This window comes from Staurois parvus, unplaced genomic scaffold (assembly GCF_062004578.1).
Source record: "Staurois parvus isolate SC_StPar_1 unplaced genomic scaffold, SC_StPar_1.0 ptg000120l, whole genome shotgun sequence".
NCBI lineage: Eukaryota > Metazoa > Chordata > Amphibia > Anura > Ranidae > Staurois > Staurois parvus.
Window position 1 is genome coordinate 2,009,768 of NW_028317916.1, and position 27,889 is coordinate 2,037,656.

The 27,889-nt window shown below is 42.7% G+C and overlaps 1 protein-coding gene across 1 annotated transcript in view; it reads left to right on the forward strand.

The window, feature by feature from the left end:
* The first annotated feature begins 1,656 nt into the window (after positions 1 to 1,656).
* The window catches only part of LOC149467158 (F-actin-capping protein subunit alpha-2-like), a 47,771-nt gene continuing 21,538 nt past the window's right edge, over positions 1,657 to 27,889 (forward strand). Inside the window, exons 1-2 of the mRNA XM_089672088.1 lie at positions 1,657 to 1,797; positions 16,488 to 16,551. Of these exons, the coding sequence (XP_089528214.1) occupies positions 1,759 to 1,797; positions 16,488 to 16,551 (103 nt within the window). The 5' untranslated portion in view covers positions 1,657 to 1,758. The remainder of the gene's footprint in view (positions 1,798 to 16,487; positions 16,552 to 27,889) is intronic.

Sequence of the window (27,889 nt, forward strand, 5' to 3'; positions counted from 1 at the left end):
GAGATTCCCTGCTGGCACCTGGCGATCGTCAAGCAAAGCTGACAGGAGAGAGACCTGTGTAAAAAACACAGGTCTCTCTGCTGCCAGCAAGGACATGCTGCTGTGTATTTCTCTGCACTGATCACTATATTAGTGTCATTGGGATGTCAGTGACAGTCAGTTCCTACCCAGTATCAAAAGTCCCGCTATAAGTTGCTCTTCGCTGCCATTACCTCAGTTTGCGAATTTAATTTGTTCTGCGGGACTTTCGTATAGCAAAAAATTTGTAAACCAAAACTCTGTTTCCCATAAGAATGCATTGAAAACAAATGAATCCGTTCGGTGTGGTATTAAAGATTGGCACCTTTGGGGGGCGGGGGGGAGCAGGTACCCGAATTTGACAGTTACCCGCTCCCACTTCCGGTCTGATTGCCTAGGCGATCAGAAGCGATAAGCCCCCTGCCCGCAGACACCCACAACCACTGGCCAGGGTTGTGGGGAAGAGGCCCTTGTCCCCATCAACATGGGGACAAGCTGTTTTGGGGGGAGCCCCCCCTGCCCCAGAGCACCCCCCCCATGTTGAGGGCATGTGGCCTGGCACAGTTCAGGAGGGGCATTCGCTCGTTCCCCCCTTTCCTGACCTGCTGGGCTGCATGCTCAGATAAAGGTCTGGTATGTATTTTGGGGGGACCCCACGCCATTTTTTTTTACATTTTGGCGTGGGAGTTCCCCTCACAATCCATACCAGACCTGAAGGGCTTGGTATGGATGGGAGGGGGGACCCCACGCTGTTTTTTTTTCTTCACTATAGCTCAGAGATTCAGCTGTCACTTTGCCCCCAGCTAAAAGACAGAATGTTTCCTTTTAGTTTATTTCCCTGAGTTAAAAGAAACAATGTTTCCTTTTAGTTTCTTAAAAGAAAATGTTTCCTGCAACTCCGGGGAAAGTGGCAGCTAATTCTGTGAGTTATAGTGAAGAAAAATAAAAACCAGCAATTGCATTTAAAAATCGGCACCGACATACACTTTGTGTTCATAAAAAATTTGTAAACCAAGGCATTATTTTCAATGGATTTTCATTTGTAAACCTATAATTATGTTAACCGAGGTGTTAGTAAACTGAGGTACACCTGTATATACCGCCATTTGTACACACTATAACTTCACGTAAACCAATTCATTTACACGTATTGGGATTTTATATCGCAAAACACAGTTTGGCCTAAATTTATGATGAAATTTGATTTTTAAATTTTTTCATTTGATATGTTTTATAGCAAAAAGTAAAAACAATTTTTTTTCCCCAAAATTGTCGATCTTTTTTTGTTTATAGCGCAAAAAATAAAGAGCGCACAGATGAACAAATACCACCGAAAGAAAACTGTTGGAAAAAAAGGACATAAATTTAATTTATGTATAGTGTTGCATGACCGCGCAATTGTCAAAGTAACACAGTACCTTATCGCCAAAAATGGCCTGGTCAGGAAGGGGAGTAAATCCTCTGGAGGGCAAGTGGTTAACATGATAGTATTAGAATACCAAGTAAAAGGTGTATGAAGGGGATACAAAGTCCAGGTCACTTTAAACTGAACTCGTACTCTCATACAAACCTATACAAGTCCCGTCCTCCCCTCCCGCCTGTCACAGCACAGCGCGCTCTCGTCACACCAGCCCGGGCGCGCACCCGCCCCCTCTTCTCCTGGAGGCGGGCCGTGAATTGAACGTCAGTGTCCGCCCACAGGGGTCGCGCGCACTCAGTCAGGAAAAGGGGGTGAAGAAGATGGCGGATGTGGAGGAGCAGCTGTCTGATGAGGAGAAGGTCGGTGCCTTGTGATGTGTGTGAGGGATGAGCGGCCTTCTGGGCTCCGGTCCTTGTAGACGGAGGGGTGCGGGGGGTCCTGTGTAGGGGGTCCCGGGATGTGAGGGGGAGGGGAACTGGCGGGGCCCGGCTGAGGTGTCTCAGGTGAGTGGGCTCCGCTCAGGGTGGGGTTGGCTGACTTCTTCCTCCCAGCCGGTCCGCTCCTTGTACGGCCTCAGCCGAAAATAGGAGGCAGAAGGGCGGAGACCCGTCCGGATCAGATGTGCCCGGGACCCCCCATCCCCCGGTCAGCCCTGTCACTGGTCACCGTGCACACCCGCCATCCTCCTGATTGGGGTCAGCTCACACTATAAGTTTGTTGTAGAGCTCTATGGCAGCTCTGCTGATTTCCTCCGAGAAGTTGAAGCTGGGAGGTAGTTCCTGGAGATGAATGCTGTGTTCTCTGGGCGGCCACAAGCCTCAGGTGTGTCCTGGTCACTGGGCTGCATTGGATGACCTGAGGAGCTGCTGAAGCTCCAGGCACTGCTCAGGCAATTGTGTAGCAGCCGAGATGACTCGGACTTCTGAGGACACACACTTTTTATTAACACCAGTACTTTTTTTTTAAATTTCCACTATGGCTGATGTTAGACAGTCCATTCTGGAGGCAAGACAAGTCAGTGGCAGCAGGATGACCAAAGAGGCTGCCTGTCTGTCCCTATGTGATCGATCCTTCTGTAGCCATACACAGTGGGGCATCGCTCTGTCATGGACTGAACACTGCTGAATCTGGTTCACTAGCAATGGGAGTGACCTCTGGCTCTCTGGGCTATAGAAGGAGCAGTTCCATAGGCAAAACCATTAAGATGGCCGTATAGGGATCAAAATTCAGTCCAGCAAAGACCAGCCAAATTGTGATCCATGTATGGGCAGCGTTGTTGTACAGAAGTCTATTGACTTTTGTACAACTGCCCTGTCAGATTTCTGCTACTCGATCAGTGCTGCTGGCTATAACCAGCAGCGCTGATCAGTGTATTCTGATGGCAGGGATGCCCCTCTTACAAAAGCTCAGTGGGGAGGATGAATGTGTGGATAGGGTAATCAAGTCTTTCGTCCCTTTTTTTTTTTTTTATCAACTCCATGGTTGAACAAGAAAAAATAATTATCTATGGGCTGCTTTACTAATTAATTGGTTTGTGATTTCTACAAATTGTCTGGATCATTGGGGGCAGAGCCACCCATCTGACCTCAGCCTAGAGGTAACAATCCTGTATCTGTCACAAAATCACTTGTGTGACATATGCCTTAGGAAGAAGTCTATGGTAGCTGACCGTCAGGGGTGTAGCTACAAATAATGGGGCCCCTCTGCTAGCTTTCTTTGTAACAGCTTGCAGTGTCCTTGATCTTACAGTCCCAGTATGTTAAAATCCTCCCCCCTTGTGCCCACTAGCCTTTCTCAAAAGCCCTTTTTACTTACCTGTCCCTTTAGTCACATGACACCTTGGCCCCGAGCCTTTGACTCTTTTGTTTAGTTTTTGGTTGGGTCCTCATGTGCCTGCCCCACATGGACACTTACTATCGGATGGGCTGAGGCAGAGTCTTCTCAGACTTGAGGAAAATGAAAATGTCCTTGGAGGAGACTGGTGGTCTCAGGAGAGGATCCCAGAGTTGGATTAGCAGTCCCCCATCCAGAAACAGCAGAGTGGGACCTGGTTGAGGGACTTGGAGAAGTATATCTCATTTCAAAAGTTATGAGAGGTGGAGTAGGAAGAAGTATGAAGAAGGGATAAGGGTGGACTAGGAAAAGAAATTGTTTTTGCCCAGAGTGGGCTTTAACACACAGAATGCCTAAATCAAGGACAGGCAGCAGAGATGTCAGTACACTGCAAGAGACCAAAGATTATAGTGCCTGCGAAACAGGAAACTGCTGACACCACCCAGCTTGACAAACTTCGCTCAATGCAAGAAATGAGGGAACTGTTATATGCAGAAGTAATTTCTGTCTTCAGTTTACAATTTTTATGTGGTGTGACCGTTCTAGGCCCTGCCACTGTGTGCTTATAGGCAAAAGGCACCCAGGAGTCTCAAAGTTACAGTGTTAGGGGCTTTGGAGTATTGTTTCGGTGTGGAGAAGACTGGCCTTTCAGTGTCTCCAGTTTTGGTAATCCCAGATCAGGTTCTGGAGCTTGGAGACTATGAAAAAAGTTAGGTTTTATGCTCCATCCAGGAGATGGGCATACTTCCATTAGGAGAGGTGATCTACTCGAGAGATTGCACTCCATGTTGGAGGAGAGATTCTTTAATCACATGACTGGGAATGTTGGGGCAACTGGTGAACTGGGAGAGCTAGGATGACTAGGCAAATTCAGGGGCGTGAGAGAGTCTGAGTCTTGGTGGAGTGAGAGAGCCTAGGGTGCCAGAAGATCCCATATTGAGAGGCCAAGGGGCCTATGCAGCTGGCTGCTGTAACTAATGACTGAGTGAGCTCGGAGAGCTGGGTCTGAAGAATCCTGACGAGCAGTGGAGCTGCTGAAAGAGCCAGGTGGCTTGGCATTTTTCTTATCTGTATTGTTGGTGACAATCTCCTGCGTGGACAACTATTTTGTGATCTTTTCTTTTAATAAAAGTGGTCCAGCAAGCCCTTGACTATGGTTCGGACTGGTGTGGACACACTGAAATGCACCTACCATTGAGCTAAACAACCCCCATATCACAAATGGTGGAGAATGTGGGCAAGCAGGGGAATCATCCAGGTCCTTGCTTAGAAAGGGAGTACCTGCCAGGTGCTTTGTGTGTAAGAGAAACCAAAAAACTGGAATTGCCTGCAAGTGGTGTACCTGTGAGAAGGGAGAAGCCCTTAGGCCAGCCATAGACAGTTCGAATCTGAGATGAGATTCGAACGATGTGTGGGCAGACTGAATGTACCAAGTTGATTGATAAACTTGGGTACAACCAGCTTCCGGATTCACTTGCAGTGATCGTTAGTGGCTGCTATAGCTGCTAGCAATAATCGCTGTCTTTTCCTGGTGGGGACAGCTTCCCTCTGCCTGGGAGCAGACAATTGCTTGGCAGGAGGGATTCCCCTGTCAGCTCTGTCTGTGTTGATGGGGATATGGTTCTTGCATGAAAGAAATTCACACAATCTATGGCCGGCCTTAAGGAGACAGGGCTTAGTGTGTGGGTTTTTTTTTCCTTTTACAGTGTAAGCAAAAGCCCATTGTATGTGCTTCCATGTATGGGGAGGTCGAAAAGCAAGAAGGATGCCATCCTTGTTGAGATGAGCGCTTTATGGCTGGAGGAGAATATATCATCTAGGCAAGTCCTGCATGGACCAGAAAAACTGATAGTCTATGAGTCAGCTGTGGGCTAGTGCAAATTGGCTGCATTAACCACAGTTAAAGGGGAAGTGCAGGTTGTTGTCCCTAGAAACACTGATCAAGGGGTTTCAAGAGAAAGAAACCTGGATGAGGAAAGGAGGCCTGTGTGTTGCTTGCAGTGTGGTGAGCTGGGGCATGCTCCCAGCAAGTGCCTTTTTGTCCCTGGAAGTTGTGCAGAATTACCACGTCAGTGGATCCTGGAGTCCGCCTTTCAAGGGTCATGACAAGTGGCATCCTAGAGAAGGGGATCAATCAGTCAAAGGCCAGTGAGTTTTTTTCCTGAGGGAGAGCAGCATCCTGTAGCAACATAGGAAAGCCTGACATTGAGGAGCCGCCAAAGAGTGGTGGCTCAGCATACATCAGATTCCTACAAGGGATATGACTGGTTGCTGGGGTCTTTTGTTACCCCAGTCAACAGGAAATCTGTTTGGCCTACAAGTGGAGCCGGAGAGTCTAGAAATGCTGTAAATTCGCCCCCTGCCCTCATGGGAGAACTAGCTTGTGAAAGTACCGGTGAAGAGACAATGCTCAAGTGACAATCACAATGCCTGTCCCAGGAAAGGATACATTTAAATGTGGAAAAGACTGGCTATGGGACTAACATGAGTGAAGTGGGAGTGAGTCTGACTGGGATATTTGCTACATGTGTAAACAGACTTGTATGTAATACCCTGTGTAGTGGGGAGGCAAGGGTTAAAATTAAACCTGCAGCGATGTTCAGGACTGCTAAGGAAATATGTGATCTGTGTATGCCTGAGAGAAACCAGCATAGTGCTGGGACAAAGGCAATAGGGGTGACCACAAAGGTGTATGTGCCATTTTCTCTAGTAACATCAGGTGTGATTGAGGCATCCTTGGAAATTTCTTAGGAGTCAGCAGCTATAGAGCTTAAGGTTTCCCAGGACAGTAGGCAAGAGTGTCTCCTTAAAGAGGAAGGGTGGTGTGATAGGCAGGTCGCTGGTTCTAATGGGTAAGAAGCAAAGACTGCTCTCTAAAGCTAACAATACTATTGAAATGTCTGATTACTGAGAATACTGTTGTAATAATGGTGTTTATGATGAGCATGGGTTGTCTCACATAGCAACCAGAGGCAGGGGGAGTTTTCCCTGGAAATCTCACAAGAACCCCGGGTGTTGGAACTGGAGGTTGTTCAGGACAGGTCTGAGTTTGCTCTGGTGGAGCAGAGTGGACAGGCACCATACAGTGAAAGTGGGTGCAGTCAGGTAACACTAAGTGTGACCTTGATAACAGGTTAAATCTGCCTACAAAAACTGAAAGTACAAAGGTCGATGTGTCTAAAGCACTACCAGAGCCAGCTGGTAAAAGTGGGGAATTGCAGTCTGTCATATCTGAAAATCTGTCACAGCATGAGGTGAATAAAAATGACAAATGCAGTGTACCTGCTGGTGGGTCCCAGGTTCCTTTTTGTGGTCTCCTGGGGTAGGTGCTGCGGCGCACTCATGATGTACACAGCAAACTGGGTCAGCGGGGCAAAAAAATGATCTCAATTATGGACAAGGCTGTTGTGAGAAAGAAAGGGGTGGACATTTCAGCTGCTATGCCTAAAGGGGACTGCAGAACAGCTGGTAGTTGAGGGTGCCCCCTGCAGAGATGAATCCTCTCCTGACTGGAGGACCAGATAAGGGCACATGCATGGCAGATGTTTTGTCCATAGCCCAAGAACAGATAATGTAGTGTGTATGTGAAAGTAACAGATCATGACTTGAACTAGAGAGGAATAGCGCAAGACATCCATCTGGCAGTGCTCTAGGGGAGCACCAGCCTGTGATGTAAGCTGTCTCCAGCGAGCAGGAAGGTTCATTAAATGTTTGACTCTTGAGCTTCAGTGAATGAGCCCCTTCATGTCCCTAATAAAGGAAAAGTCCCTAGAAAGGTTTTGAGTTTAGACATTGTCTTGAAGTGACCAAGGCATACATGGAAATGCTTGAATGGATCAGAATTGGAACTGGTTATGACCTCCCACATCAGTGTCTGTAGCTTAAGAGACTTCAAAAAGATTTGGGTGAGAAGAAGCCACCAAGTCTGTATCTAGGTCTTACTGGATACCTGCAGGTTGTGTAAGTGTGCGGATGTGCATACTTTACTATAAGCTAGGCCTGGCCATAGCTCACTGCTCCCATCCAACAGTTGTTTGTTCCATCCAGTAGATAGATTCACATTAGGAGAGGATATTTATTCGAGAGACTGCACTCAATGTTGGAGAGATTCCTTACCCACAGGATGGGGAGAATCTGCTAGTCTGGAGCCTGTGAGAGCTGAGATAGTCTGAGTCTTGGTGGAGATAGATAGATAGATAGATAGATATATCTAATTCATTTTTTTATGTTAAAGGTTTTACATAAAAGCTAATCATTGTAGGCACCCCTGTCAGTCTCAAATGGTTTGTCTCAACTCGGTAACTGCTATATCTGCAGGACAGCTTGTTCTGTTGAAAAACAGACTTGCTGGCAGTATTACCAGATTAAAATAGGAGAGCCTAAAAAAGAAAACTAATGCAGCCACCACATCTAAGAATTGGTAAGCTGCAATATAGCATTTGCTTTTGGATTAATATTGCCTTAAACAAGTTCAGCTGTAAGCTTTTTAATCCCTTGACTTCTGTGATTTGTAGGACTCATCCTTTTCCAAAAGGTAAAGTGAACATTCTGTTTTTCCCTCCATGGTTCCTTAAGGCTACAGATGGCCAGTATTCTTCTGAGGTCCATAATAGCATCCCTCTCAATACAGCTGCCCTTTTTAAGAGTGTCAATACCACTGCAACTTAAAGCTGAATACCAGGCAGGCATACAGTACAAATAAATGCAGCTACAGTGAGGAACAGAAGTATTTGAACACCCTGCGATTTTGCAAGTTCTCCCACTTAGAAATCATGGAGGGGTCTGAAATTCACAATGTAGGTGCATTCCCACTCTGAGAGTCAGAATTAAAAAAAAAAAATTCAGGAAATCACATTGTATGATTTTTAAAGAATTCATTTGTCTTGCACTGCTGAACATAAGTATTTGAACACCTAAGAAACAGCAAGAATTCTGGCTCTCAAAGACCTGTTACTGTGCCTTTAAAAAGTCCACCTCTACTCCACTCATTAATCTAACTTAGTAGCACCTGTCTGAGCTCTTTAAAGACACCTGTCCACCCCACAGTCAGTCAGATGCCAACTACTACCATGGGCAAGACCAAAGAGTTGTCAAAAGACACCAGAGACAAAATTGTGGACCTCCACAAGGCTGGAAAGGGCTACAGAGCAATTGCCAAGCAGCTTGGTGAAAATAGATCAACTGTTGGAGCAATTGTTAGAAAATGGAAGAGGCTAAAGACGACTGTCAGTCTCCCTCGGACTGGGGCTCCATGCAAGATCTCACCTCGTGGGGTATCACTGATAAGAAAAGTGAGGAATCAGCCCAGAACTACAAGGGAGGAGCTGGTCAATGACATGAAGAGAGCTGGGACCACAGTTTCAAAGGTCACTGTCGGTAGAACACTACGCCGTCATGGTTTCAAATCATGTATTGCACGGAAGGTTCCCCTGCTCAAGTCATCACATGTCCAGGCCCGTCTGAAGTTTGCCAATGACCATCTGGATGATCCAGAGGAGGCATGGGAGAAAGTCATGTGGTCAGATGAGACCAAAGTAGAACGTTTTGGTCTAAACTTCACTCGTTATGTTTGGAGGAAAAAGGATGAGTTGCATCCCAAGAACACCATCCCTACTGTGAAGCATGGGGGTGGTAACATCATGCTTTGGGGGGTGCTTTTCTGCGAAGGGGACAGGACGACTGCACTGTATTAAGGAGAGGATGAATGGGGCCATTTATTGTGAGATTTTGAGCAACAACCTCCTTCCCTCAGTCAGAGCATTGAAGATGGGTCATGGCTGGGTCTTCCAACATGACAACGACCCGAAGCACACAGCCAGGATAACCAAGGAGTGGCTCCATAAGAAGCATATCAAGGTTCTGGAGTGGCCTAGCCAGTCTCTAGACCTAAATCCAATAGAACATCTTTGGAGGGAGCAAAAACTCGGTGTTGCTCAGCGACAGTCCCGAAACCTGACAGATCTAGAGGAGATCTGTGTGGAGGAGTGGGCCAAAATCCCTGTTGCAGTGTGTGCAAACCTGGTCAAGAACTACAGGAAACATTTGACCTCTGTAATTGCAAACAAAGGCTTCTGTACCAAATATTAACACTGATTTTCTCAGGTGTTCAAATACTTATGTTCAGCAGTGCACGACAAATTCTTTACAAACCATACAATGTGATTTCCTGGATTTTTTTTGTAAATTCTCTGAGTGGGAATGCATCTACAATGTGAATTTCAGACCCCTCCATGATTTCTAAGTGGGAGAACTTGCAAAATCGCAGGGTGTTCAAATACTTCTGTTCCTCACTGTATGTGTTTTATTATACAACTGTGTGTGTGTGTGTGTGTGTGTGTGTGTGTGTATATATATATATATATATATATATTTATGACATGCTGGATGGACTGCAAGCAAACACTTCGGGAAACATCTACAAGTCTGATTCCCACTCCATCTACCCCTTCTTTTTTTTTTTTTTTTTTTTTTTAATATGCCCCCTTTACTCATCCTTTTCATATTACTATCCTCTGTTATTAAAATCTCATTTCTTTACCCCTCTGCTCCACCCCAAAGCCTATACATATCACCCTCATGTCTACCATCTCCCTACTACTGCTTTCATCACCTCCTGACCCAAACACCAGGACAGGAAGGCATGTGCATTCGTATACATCCCGCTCCCATCTTACTTTCCTCACCCTCCTTCTCCTAACCTCTGGGGATATCTCCCCAAACCCTGGTTCTCCAGTATCTCACCCCCACACCAGGCACCCTCTTTCCTCTGGGAATAACCACAATCCACTCAATTTAACCTGAATCCCCATGCTCATAAAAACCACCCTCCCTTTTTCATGTGCACTCTGGAATGCCCGCTCTGTCTGTTATGAGCTCACCTCTGTCCATGATCTCTTTGTTTCCCACTCCCTTAACCTACTAGCAATTACAGAAACCTGGCTTCAAGCATCAGATTCTGCTTCTCCTGCAGCACTTTCCTCTGGAGGCCTTCTTTGTACTCACCCAGACCCAGTGGTTGGAAAGGAGGTGGAGTTGGTTTGCTTCTATCCCCTCTGAGCACCTTTCAAGTCCTCCCTAACCCTCCCTCTCTATCCTTCTCTTCTTTCGAGACTCACTGCATTCGGCTGTTTTCTCCTATTGCTCTGAGAATTGCAGTGATCTATTGGCCTTCTGGACCCGTGTCGTGCTTTCTTGATGATGCTTGGCTACCCTGCTTTCTCTCCTCTGAAATACCCACTATCATTCTTGGAGATTTTAACATCACCATTAATGTGAACAACCCAGCTAAACCCCAACTCTTTTAACCTAACCTCATCTTTTGCCTTAACACAATGGACACAGTCCTCCACTAACTCTGATGGGAAATTAAACCTTTCCCATCTTTGCACTCCCTACAACCTCACAAACACCCTTTCCTCTCTCTGATCACAATCCCATCACCTTCACAGTGTTCTCGTCTTCAAACACCAATCCATCCAAGCACCAAACAATTATCCGCAGACACCTTCACAACCTCAAACCCTTCTTTTTTCCACTCTTCAACTGACCACCTCTATGACAGAATCTCTCCCCTGTCCTGCTCTGACCTGGCCACTGCTTTCATCCACACTAGACTTACTTGCTGCTCTAACTACACGAAGTATCAGGCTCTGACCATTACAACCGTGGCAGACTGACGACACCAGAAATCCGATGAGACATAGTTGTGCACTGGAGCGATTGTGGCATAAAACCAAATCTCCGCAAGCATTCACCCTATATACATCTTCTTTCTGAACATACAATTCCATGATGCCAAATAAGCCTACTTTTAACTTTTCTTCACCTCCACCCAGTAACTTACTTACTGCTTACGAGATTGCAAATCATTTCAAAAACAAGATTGATGCAATTCGTAGGGGGAATCCCCACTACACAGACATCTATCCCACTTAGCATGCCTTATACTAAACCTCCCTCAACACTTCCCTCTTTTAACCTTGCTACTACTGAAGAGGTCACTAACCTTTTCTCAGAAGCCAGTCTCACCATGTGCCCCCTGGATCCTGTCCCCTCTCAACTATTAGTCACCCTCTTCTTCTGTCCTATGCTCCCTCACTCACATCTTCAATCTCTCCCTCTCTAATGGTGCCTTCCCCACCCCTCTAAGGCATGCACAGTACACTCCCATACTTTAAAAGCCCTCGCTGGACCCCACCAACCTGAACAAATTAAAACCCATCTCCCTGCTCCCATTTACCTCTAAACTCTTAAAATACTTAGTCTACAATCGCCTGAGCTCATACCTAAGGGATAACAACCTTCTTGACCCTTTATAGTCATTTTGCTCGCTCCACACCATTGAAACTGCCCTACTAAAACTCGCTAATGATTTACTAACTGCTAAAACCAATGACCACTTTTCCATACTCTTACTACTTGACCTCTATGAGGCTTTTGATACTGTTGACCATCCCCTCCTCTTGAAAAAAACTCCACTCTCTTGGCCTCCGAGACTCTGCTCTCTCCTGGTTTTTCTCCTACCTACTGCAGGGCTCCTTCAGCGTTACCTATAACTCTGTCTTCTCCTATCCACTTCCACTTTCTGTAGAGGTCCCTCAAGGTTCTGTCCTTGGACCCCTTATCTTCTCCATCTACACCTCCTCCCTTGGTCACTTGATAAACTCCCATGGCTTTAAGTACCATTTCTATGCTGATGCCACACAAATCTATCTTTCTGCTCCTCACCTTGCCCCTTCAGTCTCCTCTTGCATTACTAACCTACTAAGTGGCATCAGCATGGATGTCACTCCACTTCCTCAAACGAAATCTTTTCAAAACGGAGATCATACTTTTCCCTCCAGCTCGTGCCCCCTCCCCTGATTTCTCCATCAAGATCAATAATACAACCATCAGTCCTTCCCTTCATGCCAGGGTACTAGGTGTAATCCTAGACTCCCATCTGTCCTTTCAGCCAATCACTGTCCAAATCTTGTAGACTTCACCTCCGCAACATCTTCAAGATACGACTGTACTTAACCTCTGAAACTACTAAGCAACTTATTCACTCTTTTGTTCTCTCGCCTCGATTATTGTAACTCCCTCCTCATTGGTTTACCTAATCGCTGGCTATCCCCTCTTCAGTCTATCATGAATGCTGCTGCCAGACTCATCCACCTTACTAACTGTTCCATATCTGCCATCACCTCCACTTGTTTCCCATTGCCCAACTAATAAAATTCAAAACAATAACATATAAAGCCATTTTTAACTCTGCCCCAAATTACATCACGAATCTTGTCTCAAAATATATCGCCCAAACCGTCCTGTCCTCTCTGCTCCTCACACGACCTCCTGCTCTCTAGCTCCCTTGTCTCCTCCCATGCTGTCTCCAGGACTTCTCCAGAGCCTCCCCCATCCTCTGGAACTCTCTACCCCAATCTATCCGGCCATCACCTACTCTGCCCACTTTTAGGTGATCTCTGAAAACCTATCTCTTCAGGGAAGCCTATCCTGCCTTCAGCTAATAATGGAATCTTCTATTCCTCCTAACAGTTCATCCCCCTCAGTTATTACCTTTTTTGTACCACCAGCCCCTCCTTCTTGGATTGTAAGCTCCAAGGAGCAGGGCCCTTCTAACCCTCTTGTATTGACCAACATTGTTGCTGTGTATTGTCTCCCTTTTATCTCTCTCTCTCTCTCTCTCTCTCTCTCTCTCTCTCTCTCTCTCTCTCTCTCTCTCTCTCTCTCTCTCTCTCTCTCTCTCTCTCTCTCTCTCTCTCTCTCTCTCTCTCTCTCTCCTCCCCCCCCCCCCCCCAAAAGTATTGGGACACCTGCCTTTCATACACATGAACTTTAATGGCGTCTTAGTCCATAGGGTTCAATATTGAGTTGGCCCACCCTTTGCACCTATAACCGTTTCAACTCTTCTGGGAAGGCTGTCCGCAAGGTTTAGAAGTGTGTCTATGGAAATGTTTGACCATTCTTCCAGAAGCTCTTTTGTGAGGTCAGGCACTGATGTCGGACGAGAAGGCCTGGCTCGCAGTCTCCACTCTAATTCATCCCAAAGGTGTTCTATTGGATTGAGGTCAGGACTCTATGCAGGCCAGTCAAGTTCCTCCACCCCAAACTCGCTCATCCATGTCTTTATTGTTAAAGTGACACTAAACAATATCCTTGTTCTTCAAAAATAACCCATACATATCCGCTACTACTACTATTTTTTTTTTTTTTTGTCACAAAATAATTTCTTATTGTGTTTTACTGCCTCATTGTAATGTCTCTCATGAGCTCCAGAACTCACCCCCCCATCTCGGGAGTGAGGAAGAGAGGGTGGTTATGTTCCTACATACAGGAGACAATGGTAATCAATTGTAGCTACTCTCTAAAGGCGGCCATAGATTTCCGATTTTCTTGCCGAATTATTGGCCGATATTCGTACTGTTAGTGGGGAAAATGTTGGCTGTTTTTCTTAACTTTAAGAGATTTTGAAAATCGTCCAAGCTGGAAGATCCTGGGACGATTTGTTAATCGGCCAATTTTCGCGGTAATTTATGGTCAAATCGGCCGTTCTTCTGGCCGATTTGACAATAAATTGACTATGAAGAAAAAGAAGAAATAGATTTTGCAGAAGTAGAAAAAAAGTTGCAACATTGTATCTATTTGTATGCATTTCAGATACAGGTGTTTCTATTCAAGTACAAATAGATACAATGTTTCTCTTCTTCTGCATAATCTATTTCTTCTGTCAAATATAATAGCGGGTCTCTATGCAGGGACACCGCTATTATATTAATTGACAGCCATAAACAGGACTAAAACCCGCCGACTTTTTATTTTTATTAGTGGCAGCGTCGGCCGTCTGACTGATTTACGACTTTAAAAAAAAAAACAAAAAACGGCCGATTGTCCCCACGTCTATGGCCTGCCTAAGGCCTCATGTACACATGAACTCCCCTAGATGTTTAGCTCTCCTGGCAGCAGAAACACGCTAAAGGCGGCAAAAACACTTGTAAACATGGTATCCTGTTAAGCGCTTGGATGTTTATTTATGTGATTGGCCAGAGTATTTTCCATCGACATGAATAAACGCCTCAAGTGCTAAACGTGGCTAGCGTTTACATGCGTTTTTGGCCATAACATTCCTCTCATGAACGTGATTCTTCTGTGTTCAGAAGAGGAACATTTAATTGCCCCTAAACTATGCTGCTGGTAAACTGTGGTAAAAGCCTACGTGTACATGGACACATGGGCTTTTATTGAGTTGAGTTCAGGGGCTTTGGCAAATAAAATGCCAAAAGCTCCTAAACTCCGGTTTAGGAGCAGTAGTGTATATGAGGCCAAACAGGAATCTGATCACAGCAGCAAAAGAAAAGAGAGGATTTGTAGGAGTTCACTTTAAAAATGAACTAGGGGCACAAAAACCCACACCTAATCAATAGATTTATACATACAGATAATAAAGCTGTTGTTTATCACTCCAATTTACTGTATACATTATATAAAGTGCAGAGCTACATTTACATTGGTGTGAATTTTGTAGGGTAATGGAAATATAGCATTTCACCTTTATTTATTAAAAAAAAAAAAAAAAGTGGTGTAGCTCTCAATCACTGTGAGCATTTACTCCTTTGAGACTCCCACGCACCTTCTTTCCTGGACCTTGTATTTGGAGAATATGTACACCACTCCTACCATCCCACAATGCAATGGGACAGCATTAGTGTTAAGAGGGGCAGCACAGTGGTGAGGATTCGAGCCGGGACACTGCATGTTCTTCCTGTTCTTTTGTGGGTTTTTTCTAGATGTTCTAGCGTCTTACACTTCAAAGACACGCTGGTAGGGTAATTCGCTCTTGGCTGGGAGTTCAGCACCACTTGGTGGTGTAAACGAACTCTAAAACACGTTACTGATGTGAATGGGCCCTACGTGTTGTGTTACCTTTCAGGTGAATCGTGCTTTGTGAGGTACAGCTGTTAAAGCCCCCAGACCCCAGGAAACCCAAAATTTCTCCCTTGCAGTGGGGCTGCGCCTGCACTGCAAGGCTTAACTGCTTGTTTAGTGTAAAGCCACTGTAAAAGCACTTTTACTTACCCCATTCTCCACTTTTCCATGCTTTGCAGTGGACTGTCCCTTGGTGTCCTCATGCCTAATTTAGGGCTATTTCTTTTTTTTTTTTCTGCACTGGAATCTGATCGCATGGGTGTGAACACCCAGGTGATTGGATTCAGCCAATCGCACTGCATTTTGTAAACTGTTTTTGGGGTGTCGCTAATGTAACACAGACACCCACAGTGGTTCGCTTGAACAGAGTGCGATTTGTCATATGGTGCAGGAAACGCAGAGGAATTGCTGCGAATCCTGTACTGCATTAGTGTGAAGCGGAACTCAGACTGTCAGAGCATAGGGGAGAAGAGATTGTGGGAACTGGACTAGCAGTGCAGAGGATTGGGTAAGTAAATCTTCTTTTCCAAATCAGACATAAACCGCTACTAATATAAGGGAGCATTTTTAGGTTTCTTGCAGTTCAGCTTTAAAATGTCTGCATCTGTTGGTGTTATTTGTTTTTTCTCTGATGACCTTTCATCATTTCTACGATGTTAAACTCCAGAATAACTGCTTTCCTCTTCCTCCTATTTTTTTTTCCATTCCTCTTTTATATTCTGAATTGTTTAGCCAAAAATGGGCACATAAGATGTCATTACACTTTTTGGTTTGTGGGGTGCTTTTTGAGGAAAAAAAAAACTCTCTTGGCATTTGTCCTAACTTTTATAAAGAAATGTTTGTTTTTTTTCTGTTGGGAGTTACTACTGTCAACATTATGCACTGTATATCACTCATTGTTTAAAATAGTAAAATATGTCAAAACTGTAAAGTGTGTGTTTTTTTTCTTTTAAAAATTGGCAAGCTCCTTCTAAAGGGACACTTTAGCATAAGGATTTAAGTGAGCTGCAGGATTTACATATGCTCGTGGTGATAAGGACTCCATTCCGAGCTGTCAGCAACAAGAACAAACGTGTCCACAAGCAGAGAATAGTCAGATGTTACAAATAGTAACACGGATATTTGTAAGGCAACACAGAAGGCAACGTAAAAATAAATGTTTGTTTAACCTCTAAAAGTATATATGTATATTTAGCTGTTTACCAGGAATTCATATTTAAGTACACTTTGTGTGCAGTCACAAGATTTGTGTTGGTCAGAAATACTGTTGTTCATTATTTTGTTTCTGTTTTAGGTACGTGTAGCAGCAAAATTTGTCATCCATGCACCTCCAGGGGAATTTAACGAAGTATTTAATGGTGAGTAATCCAGTTAAGGACTGTTACAACTACAGAACGATTGTTGTATTATTTTTAGCAATACTTTACTGGCATGTGGAATTACTTCAAAGAATTCAATCATACATTTAGCGAGAACTACCTGAAGTTCAGGCTGGGTTCAGAGAGGCCGAGGAACAAAGGACATTATTGCCAATGTTAGATGGATATTAGAGAAGTGCAAAGAAAACCAAAAGACTTTTACATCATTGACTACAACAAAGTGTTTGTGTAGAACATGATAAATTGCAGAGGACTCTGTTGCAAATGGGAATACCTAAACACATTACTCGTTTGATCAAGAGTCTCTACAAAAATTAAGAAGCTGCAGTGAGAACTGAATATGGCAACACTGACTGGTTCCCAATAACACAAGGCATCAGGCACAACCTATATGGTGAAGTCATCTTCAGAAATTCGATTTTGGAAGAAGAGTCTGTTGGTTTCAAAGTTGGTGACTATAACATTAAACAACTTGCGCTATACACACAACACAACGCTCATCACCAACAGCAAAGAAGATATGCTGTATTTACTGAGAAAAGTCAAAACTGAAACATGGCATTAGATCTGAATATAAACAAGATGAAGGTCCTGAATACAGAATATGATCACAATTTTCAGCTTGATGCTGATAGACTAGAAGTTGTAAAGCATTTTAATCTCCTGGGCTGTTTCATAAACAAAAAATCGACTAGAAGTGACGAATGACGAAATACTCTGCAGAATAGCACTTATGCAGGCCATAGACGGGGAGAAAACCGGCCTTTTTTTTTTTTTTTTTTTTTTTTTTTTTTTTTTTTAAAAAACGAAAAATCGGCCGTTCAATCAGCCAACGTTACCATCATTGGTAAAAAAAAAAAAAAGTCGTCTGATTTTCGTCCCGTCTACGGCCGGCAATTAATATAATAGCGGTGTCCCTGCAGAGAGCTTCGCTATATTTGACATTTAAAAGAAGAAGCAATAGAATATGAAAGGAAGAAAAAGCTGCAACATTGTATCTATTTGTACCCATTTCGGATACAGATGTTTCTATTCGGATACCAATAGATACAATGTTGCAACCTTTATACTTTTAAATGTCAAATATCATAGCGGAGCTCTCTGTAGGGACACCGCTAATAGATTTGACATTTGTAAGTATTGCGGTTGCAAACATTGTATCTGTTATATGTATACAAATAGATACAGATGTTCTTCTTTTTCTTTGGTCACGGCTCATGCACTTTTTTTTAATCGGGAAAAAGATCGTCCGATTTGCCCATCATTGCCGTGAAAATCGGCCGATGGGCAAAATTGGCCGTTTTTTTCCCAACATGAACGATTAAAAAAAAGTGTCAAAATCAAGAAAACCGGTCGACCAATTCAGCCACTAACGATCCGAAAATCGGCCGATTATTTTTTTGGACGAATTTTCAGCCGGTTTTCTCCCCGTCTATGGCCTGCATTAGCCACACAATTTAGACTCTTGACAAAGTATTCAGAAGTAAAGAAATTACACTCAAAACTAAGATTTGATTCATCCATGCACTAATTTTCTCAGTTGATTATGGCTATGAAAGCTGGACACAGCAAAATGGGATAGAAAGAAGATAAACTCAACTCATGCTTTGGTGCTGGAGCAGGATTTTATGCATGCTGTGGACAGCCCATAGAACTAATATTTAAATCTTGAAAGAGATCAAACCAGCTATGTCACTAAAAGCCCAAATGATGACGTTACGACTATCACACTGTTAAAAGAGGGAGACCACTGAGGGAAATAATGTTTGGGAGGATCGAAGGCACCAGGCGAAGCAGGAGACCAGCTTCTAGATTGCTGGACACATTGACTACAGCTGTGGGGATGACTCTGGAAAAATCTCGCTAGACTAGCACAAAACACAGGCTTCTTTTTAGAACTCTCCATCAAGTTGTTAGGACTCGGACCTGAGTTGACGGCACTTAAAAAAAAAAAAAAAAAAGTCCAGTTAAACTTGAGACCCCTGAAAAAGTACTCTTGCAGTGGGGCAACCCTGGTCTGCAAAGGGTTAAATGCTTGTTAGGTGTAGAGAAATAATGTTTCATTTTAATGCTCCTGGGAAAAAAACCACTAGGGCTGAAACAACTAATTGACCTAGATAATAAAAATAGCTGTCAACTATTTTCATTCTGTATTAGTTGGTCAGCTGATTTAGTTAGCCTGCATAGAGAATGCATTATTTGTTTACATGCCAGTATACACAGTGCAGCACACACAGCTCAGTACACTGTCCATACATGTCAGTAAGTGCCTGAGAATTTTGAATGTGGCTGTGTAATGAGCAATGACTCATGGGACATGTAATCCTGTCCAGGAGAAAGATGTGATGTAAGGGCTCTGTGCAGTAAAGATCAGCATCTGAACTCAGAGAAGCTGGAGGCTGATAGACTGGAGGTAAATCAAGGCATTACAATTAGTGTTCCTAAACCCAGGACCCTGCATTCACTGTATCTGGTCTCCCACAGGACACAGAACATGGAAGTGCAATTATTTTGGTAGATATAAACTGCTAAATACCTTTTTCTCGTCAGCAGTTAGAACAGTCTTGTGACTTCTATCAGTGTCCAGCTGAGCACTGGTTAAAGCTTGTAGGAGTTTTCATTTTGCTCTAAGAGGATGCAGAACCCCTGACCTCTGTCTGGACAGTGCTGATTGGCCCTGTACTGATCACCTGCACTCTCCCAAGGAAAAAAAAGCCCCTCTAGCGATACACACCAAACTGAGCATGTGCAGAGTGACTCCACACAATGTCTTATCAGGAGATAAGAGGGGGACACTGGAAGAAGGGGAGGATCAGAGAAGTCAGGATCAAACAGCCCCCCCCCCTCCAAGTAGCTTTATACCTGATTCTGGGTTAAAATACCCGTATATCCTCCTGGGTGTATTTATCATTGCCTTCATTGTTTCACAGTATAAATTAACCCCCTTTTATAGTAGTGATTATCTACAGATAGTTGTTTTTATATTATACGGGGTAAATTTGGGGTTTTTTAACTCCATCATGACTGGTGATATAAAAACCATGCTGTTGCTACAAAATGTCTTAGATCCCTTTTACACAGGCAATGTAATCGGATACATGTGTGTGTTTTTCTTTTTTTTTGTTTGTTAAAGTGGACCTGATCAGAAGGTCCATGCATTCCTATGGACAGGTGGGTGTAAATGGACTTGCATCCATTTACACCTACCTACCTCCGAATCAGATCTGATCCACTAATAAAAATGGAAGGGGATCTGTTTACTCCTGGCTGTCCATAGAGCAGAGTGGGCTCTGTGCATGCAGAAACTGAGCGGACACGGATGTATCATCTGCCTGCTCTGCTTTGATCAGCAGAGGATCTATGAGCAGATCCCTTTCTGATCAGAATGGAATCTGCCCCATGAGAAAGTGGTGTTAGTGACAGCAGGCGCAGGTAGCTTGTATCTTTTAATACAGTACTTGTAATTTTAATACTTGTAATACATTCCTATCTGAAAATCTGCAAAACAGTGTTTTTAGGCCTTTTTTTTTTTTTTTTGTTTTTGTTTTTTTTTCTTTAAATCATTTTGATCCGAGTCTGATATGTACCAAATTTTAACCTCTAAGTCTAGGTATTTTTTTATTCTGAGAGTGGATTAGATATTTTGTTCCCTAACCATATACAGTGGATGTAGAAAAGTCTATACACCCCTGTTAAAATGTCAGGTTTCTGTGGTGTAAAAAAATGACACAAAGATAATTAAATTCAGAACTTTTTCCACCTTTTTAATGTAACCTATAAACTGTACAACTTGGTTGAACAACAAACAAATCTTTTAGGTGGAGGGAAGTAAAAATAAAAAAATGAAATAATATGGTTGCATGTGTGCACACCCTTAAACTAATACTTTGTTGAAGCACCTTTTGATTTGATTCCAGCACTCAGTCTTTTTGGGTATGAGTCTATCAGCATGGCACATCTTGACCTGGCAATATTTGCCCATTCTTCCTTGTAAAAACTTTCTAAATCTGTCAGATTGCGAGGGCATCTCCTGTGCACAGCCCTCTTCAGATCACTCCACAGATTTTTGATCGGATTCAAGTCTGGGCTCTGGCTGGGCCATTTCAAAACTTGAATCTTATTCTGGTGACGTCATTCCTTTTGTTGATTTGGATGTATGCTTTGAGTCGTCATGCTGAAAGATGAAGTTCCTCTTCATGTTCAGCTTTCTAGCAGACTGAAGGTTTTGTGCCAATATTGACTAGTATTTGGAACTGTTCATAATTTCCTCTACCATGACTAAAGCCCCAATTCCAGCGGAAGAAAAACAGCCTCAAAACATGATGCCACCATCATGCTTCGCTGTGAGTATGTTCTTATGGTGATGTGCAGTGCTGTTTTTGTGCCAAACATATCTTTTGGAATTATGGCGAAAAAGTTCAACCTTGGTTTAATCAGACCATAACACATTTTCCCACATGCTTTTGGGAGACTTCAGATGTGTTTTTGCTAAATTTAGCCAGACTTGGGTGTTTTTCTTTGTAAGAAAAGGCTACCCCATAGCCCAGACATGAAGTATACAGGAGACTGCTGTCACATGTACCACACAGCCAGTACGTGCCAGATATTCCTGCACCTCCTTTAATGTTGCTGTAGGCCTCTTGGCAGCCTCCCAGACCAGTTTTCTTCTTGTCTTTTCATCAATTTTGGAGGGACATCCAGTTCTTGGTAATGTTTTTCTTTGTAAGAAATGGCTTCAGTTTTGCCACTCAACCCCATAGCCCAGACATATGAAGAATACAGGAGATTGTTGTCACATGTACCACACAGCCAGTACTTGCCAGATATTCCTGCAGCTCCTTTAATGTTTTCTTTTCGTCTTGTCATCAGTTTTGGAGGGAAGTCCAGTTCTTGGTAAAGTCACTGTTGCGCCATACTTTCTCCACTTGATGACTGTCTTCACTGTGTTCCATGGTATAGCTAATGCCTTGGAAATTCTTTTGTACCCTTCTCCTGACTGATACCTTTTAACAATGAGATCCCTCTGATGCTTTGGAAGCTTTCTGCGGACCGTGGCTTTTGCTGTAGGATGCAACTAAGAAAATGTCAGGAAAGACCTACTAGAACAGCTGAATTTTATTTGGGGTTAATCAGAGGCACTTTAAATGCTGGCAGGTGTGTACTGACTCCTATTTAACATGATTTTGAATGTGATTGCTTAATTCTTTACACCACTACATCCCCAGTTATAAGAGGGTATGCACACGTATGCAACCACATTCTTTTAGTTTTTAATGTTCCCTAAAAAAAATTTTCAATCGAGTTGTACAGTTTATAGATCACATTAAAAGTGTAAACAAATGAGACAAAGATAAATAATTTCAGAACTTTTTCCATCACAGAAACCTGACATTTTTAATAGGGGTGTGTAGACTTTTTATATCCACTGTACCTGGTTATTTATATTTACAACTGCAAATAGATATTCAAAAATCATTGTTTATTTTTATTTTTTTTTAACTTGTTAATGGAAAGCTTAGGGGGGTTTTTTTGTGTTTTTTTTTTTTTCTTTGTTTTGTTTTTTCTAATTCTGCAGTTTGAGTAATATTCCGTTTTGTTCATTAAATTACTTTAAATAAAAGAGAAAATGGCAGATTAGAGTTCTTATCTGATTTAACCTATTAAAACAATAATCGCCAACTAAGCAAGTATGAAAATAATTGTTAGTTGCAGCCATAAAAACCACATCTGCTTTCCATGTGGAAAAAAAATAACAAAAAAAGTTTCTTTCTTTAAGCTGACAGTCACTTCAAGCTGCTGTTTATATTTTTAAAATGCCATTTCTGCACATACTTGCACCACCTTTAGTTGCATCCTGCAGGTCTGAATGCCAGACCATTTTGAGCAGGCTAGATTCTGAGAAGTGTGCTTATCACTGGTGTGATTACAAAAAAAAAAGCTTCTGACCATTTACATCCTAGTAAAAGAAAAAAGTAAGTATACCCCATGTAAATTGATTTCTTAACATATTTGAATAGGCAAGCTTTGGATCTTGATTTAAATAGTGCCTACAAATGAAGTTAATTTAATTAAACTAATGACATACAATTTAGATGGTGTGTTTTATTCTTATATTTTAAATGAACAAAAATGCAGAATTGTCATATGGAATAAGTTAGTACACCCACACATTTACAGTCCAACCATTTAAATTTTATGAAATTAGAATTGGTTGTTCCTGATCAGGTGCTAATGATTAGATTGACCTTATACAGTATGCAGGCGGAACCTTACCTGTCCTAAGATATCTAAGTTCTAGTGTTGTCTCTGCTATTAATGTGTGTAGTGTCTTCATGCTAAAATCAAAAAGCTCTCTGAGGCCCTCTAAAATGCTTATAAGTTTGGCAAGGGATTTTAAAAATTCACCAAATGATTTGAAATTCTTTTGCTTACAGTGGAATAATCTAAAAGTGTTTTAGATTTTAAATGACTGCTAACATTTCCAGGACTGGCTGGCCCAGCAAGTTTAGCCCAAGAGCTGACTATTGATGCTAAAAGAAGAACTTTTTTTTATGGCGTGTTTAGGTAACTCTTACAACAGTCATGGTCAAAGTGCTTGCATCTCGATCAGAAAGCGGTTGCACCAATTCAGCCTGGATGAGTGTTCAGAAAAAGCCTTTGCTGTCCATAAAGAACATTAGAGCAAGTGTACAGTTTGCCATTGAGCATGTAGACAAATACAAAGCTTTCTGGAAGAATGTGCTGAAGACAGCTAATTATTTGATCACCGTAGCAATAATTAGTTGATCACATACTTGCCACAAACCAAAGACTGTATTTCAGGAGAACCACCTCATAACTGTGAAGCATGGTGGTGGAAATAGTGTGGTTTTGAGTTGCTTTGCTGCTTCAAGGCCTGGACAGCTTGCATCCAGTCAACTATATATTCTGCATTCTGCAGCGGTTAAAACAAGTATTCAACACATTACCATTTTTCTCAGTAAATATACACTATATTGCCAAAAGTATTGGACACCCCTCCAAATCATTGGATTTAGGTGTTCCAATAATCTCCATGGCCACAGGTGTATAAAATCAAGCACCTAGGCATACAGACTGCTTCTACAAACATTTGTGAAAGAATGGGTCACTCTCAGGAGCTCAGTGAATTCAAGCGTGGTACCGTGATAAGTTGCCACCTGTGCAATAAGTCCATTTGTTAAATTTTCTTGCTGCTAAATATTTCACGGCCAACTGTTAGTGGTATAACAAAATGAAAGTAACTGGAAACAGCAACTCAGCCACAAAATGGAGTGGGGTCAGTGCATGCTGAAGCGCAGAAGTCGCAAGTTGCATTCAAGAGCTAAAGACCTCCAAACTTCGTGTGGCCTTCAGATTAGCACAACAGTGTGTAGAAAGCTTCATGGAATGGGTTTCCATGGCTGAGCAGCTGCATCTAAGCCTTACATCACCAAGTGCAATGCAAATCGTTGGATGCAGTGGTGTGTAAAGCACCCTGCCATTGGACTCTAGAGCAGTGGAGATGTGTTCTCTGCAGTGACGAATCATGCTTTTCTGTCTGGCAATCCAATGGAGATGTCAGGGTTTGGTAGTTGCCAGGAGAAAGGTACTTGCCTGAGTGCATTGTACCAAGTGTAAAGTTTTTGGTGGAGGGGGGATTATGGTGTGGGGTTGTTTTTCAGGGGTTGGGCTTGGCCCCTGAGTTCTAGTGAAGTGAACTCTCTAAGGCGTCAGCATATCATGACATTTTGGACAATTTCATGCTCCCATCTTTGTGGTAACAGATTGGGGATTGCCCCTTCCTGTTCCAACATGACTGCCATCAGTGCACAAAGCAAGGTCCATAGAAACATGGAGGAGCGAGTTTGGAGTGGAAGACCTTGACTGGCCTGCACAGAGTCCTGACCTCAACCTGAAAGGACACCTTTGGGATGAATTAGAGTGGTGGCTGCGAGCCAGGCCTTCTCGTCCGACATCAGTGCCTGACCTCACAAATGTGCTTCTGGAAGAATGGTCAAACATTCCCATAGACACACTCCTAAACCTTGTGCACAGCCTTCCCAGAAGAGTTGAAGCTGTTATAGCTGCAGAGGGTGGGCCAACTCAATACTGAACCCTACAGACTAAGAGTGGGATGCCGTTAAAGTTCATCCTCATCTGGAATATGCAGTTGAATTTTGGGTACCAATTCACAAACTAACATTGGGAAACTGAAGAAAGTACAGAGAAGGCAACAAAACTGATAAGAGGGATGGAGGAGCTCCGCTATGGAGAAAGATTAGAGGAACTGAATTAATTCTCGCTTGAGAAAAGGAGATTAAGGGGGGAGAGTAGGTGGTATGATCAACATTTTATATACACATCATTGGTTCATATAGTGAACTCGGTGTAGAGTTATTCACCTTGAGGTCATCACAGAGGACAAGGGGGCACTCTGTACGTCTAGAGGAAAAGAAATTTAATCTCCAAATACGGAAAGGTTTCTGCACAGTAAGAGCTGTGGAATAGACTCAAGAGTTGGTTCTCGCCAGCTCAGTGGATTGCTTTAAAAAGGCCTGGATTTTTTCTCAGATATACAGAATATAACTGGTTACTAACATTAATAGGTAAAGTTGATCTAGGGAATATCCAATTGCCTCTCGGAGGATCAGGAAGGAATTTTTTTCAGGAGCAAATTGGATCATGGTTTGCTGGGTTTTTTGCCTTCATCTGGATAGGATTATAACTTTTTTTGAACTGGGTGGACTTTTGTCTTTTTTCAGCCATGTAACCGTGTAAAGGCAGGTGTCCCAATACTTTTGGCAATCTAGTGTATTTCTAAAGGTGCTATTGACATGAAATTTTAACATGTCCGTAACAACCCTTGCAATCCATACATAAAAAGAAACCAAAACAAATAAGTTCATAAATTTAAGTTATGTGTAATAAAATGGAATGACCAGGAAAAAAATATTGAACACACCTAACTGAAATCTATTTAATACTTCGTACAAAATCCTTTGTTGGTAGTGACGGCTTCAAGATGCCTCCTGTATGGAGAAACTAGTCACACATGCATTGATCAGGTGCGATTTTTGGCCCATTCTTCCACACAGTCTATAAATCTTAAATGTTCCGAGGGCCTCTCCTATGAACTCTGATCTTTAGTTCTTTCCAGAGATTTTCTGTGATTTTCAAGTGATTGGCTGGGCCATTCTAGCAGCTTTATTTTCTTTGAAACCAATTTGAGTTTCCTTGGCTTTGTGTTTGGGAACATTGTCTTGCTGAAATGCCCATCCTAGTTTTCATCTTTATCATCCTGGTAGATGGTAGCAGATTTTTTTTTATCAAGAATGTCTTGGTAGATTTTTCCATTCATCCTTCCTTCAGAGATCAGCAGTTTGCCAGTACTGTATGCTGAAAAACAGCCTAACACCATGATGTATCCACTTCCAAACTTCACTGTTAGTATGCTGTTTTTGGGGTGATGTGCAGTGCCATGACCTCCAAACATGGTGTGTATTATGGCAAAGCGTTCAATTTTGGTCTCATCTGACTAGACTACAGTGGATATACACTCCCCTGTTAAAATGTCAGGATTCTGTGATGTACAAATGAGACAAAGATAAAACATTTCAGAAGATAACAGAAACCTGACATTTTATATTCACTATATACCATGGAACACAGTGAAGGCAGTCATCATCCAGCTGAGAAAATATGGCACAGCAGTGACATTGCCTAGAACTGGACGTCCCTCTAAAATTGATGAAAAGACCAGAAGAAAACTGGTCTGGGAGGCTGCCAAGAGGCCTTCAGCAACATTAAAGGAGCTACAGGAATATCTGGCAAGTACTGGCTGTGTGGTACATGTGATGCCAGTCTCCTGTATTCTTCATATGTCTGGGCTACAGGGTAGAGTGACAAGATGGAAGCCTTTTCTTATGAAGAAAAACACCCAAGCCCGGCTAAATTTTGCAAAAACGCATCTGAAGTCTCCCAAAAGCAGGTGGGAAAATGTTATGGTCTGATGAAACCAAGGTTGAACTTTTTGACCATAATTCCAAAAGATATGTTTGGTGCAAAAACAACACTGCACATCGCCAAAAGAACACCATACCCACAGTGAAGCATGGTGGTGGCAGTATCATGTTTTGGGGCTGTTTTTCTTCCGCTGGAATTGGGGCCTTAGTCATGGTAGAGGAAATTATGAACAGTTCCAAATACTAGTCAATATTGGCCCAAAACCTTCAGGCTTTTGCTAGAAAGCTGAATATGAAGAGGAACTTCATCTTTCAGCATGACAGCAGCCCAAACCATACATCCAAATCAACAAAAGAACGGCTTCACCAGAAGAAGATTCAAGTTTTGGAATGGCCCAGCCAGAGCCCAGACCTGAATCTGATCAAAACTCTGTGGGGTGATCTGAAGAGGGCTGTGCTCAGGAGATGCCCTCGCAATCTGACAGATTTGGAGTGTTTTTGCAAGGAAGAGTGGGCAAATCTTGCCAAGTCAAGATGTGCCATGCTGATAGACTCATACCCAAAAAGACTGAGTGCTGTGATCAAATCAAATGGTTCTTCAACAAAGTATTAGTTTAAGGATGTGCACACTTATGCAACCATATTTTGTTGGTTTTTTTATTTTTACTTCCCTCCACCTAAAAGTTTTCAGTTTTTTGTTCAATTGAGTTGTACAGTTTATAGGTTACATTAAAGGTGGAAAAAGTTATGAAATGATTTCTGTCATTTTTTTACATCACAGAAACCTGACATTTTAACAGGGGTGTGTAGACTTTTTATATCTACGGTATATTCTCCCAGTATTTCACAGGCTTGTCTGATGTTGTGCAACAAACTTTAAACGAGCTTCAATATGCTCTTTCTTCAGCATTGGAGTCTTGCGTGGTGAGCGTGCATTCTGGCCATGGCGGTTGAGTGCATTACTTATTGCTTTCTTTGAAACAATTGTACCTGCTAATTCCAGGTCTTTCTGAAGCACTCCACAAGGGATCCTTGGCTCTTGGACAACTCTTCTTATAATTCTTTTCACACCTCTGTCAGAAATCTTGCAAGGAGTACCTGGCCGTGGCTGGTTTATGGTGAGATGATGTTCTTTCCAGTTCCGTATTATGGCCCCAACAGTGCTCACTGGAACATGCAGACGTTTAGAAATCCTTCTGTAACCAATACCATCAGTATGTTTTGCAATAAGGTCGCAAAGGTCTTGAGAAAGCTCTTTGCTTTTACCCATCATGAGATGATTCTTGTGTGACACCTTTTTTTATAGGTGAGACTCATCCAGCTGATATTTTAATTTGCACTGACAAGGGGCAGGA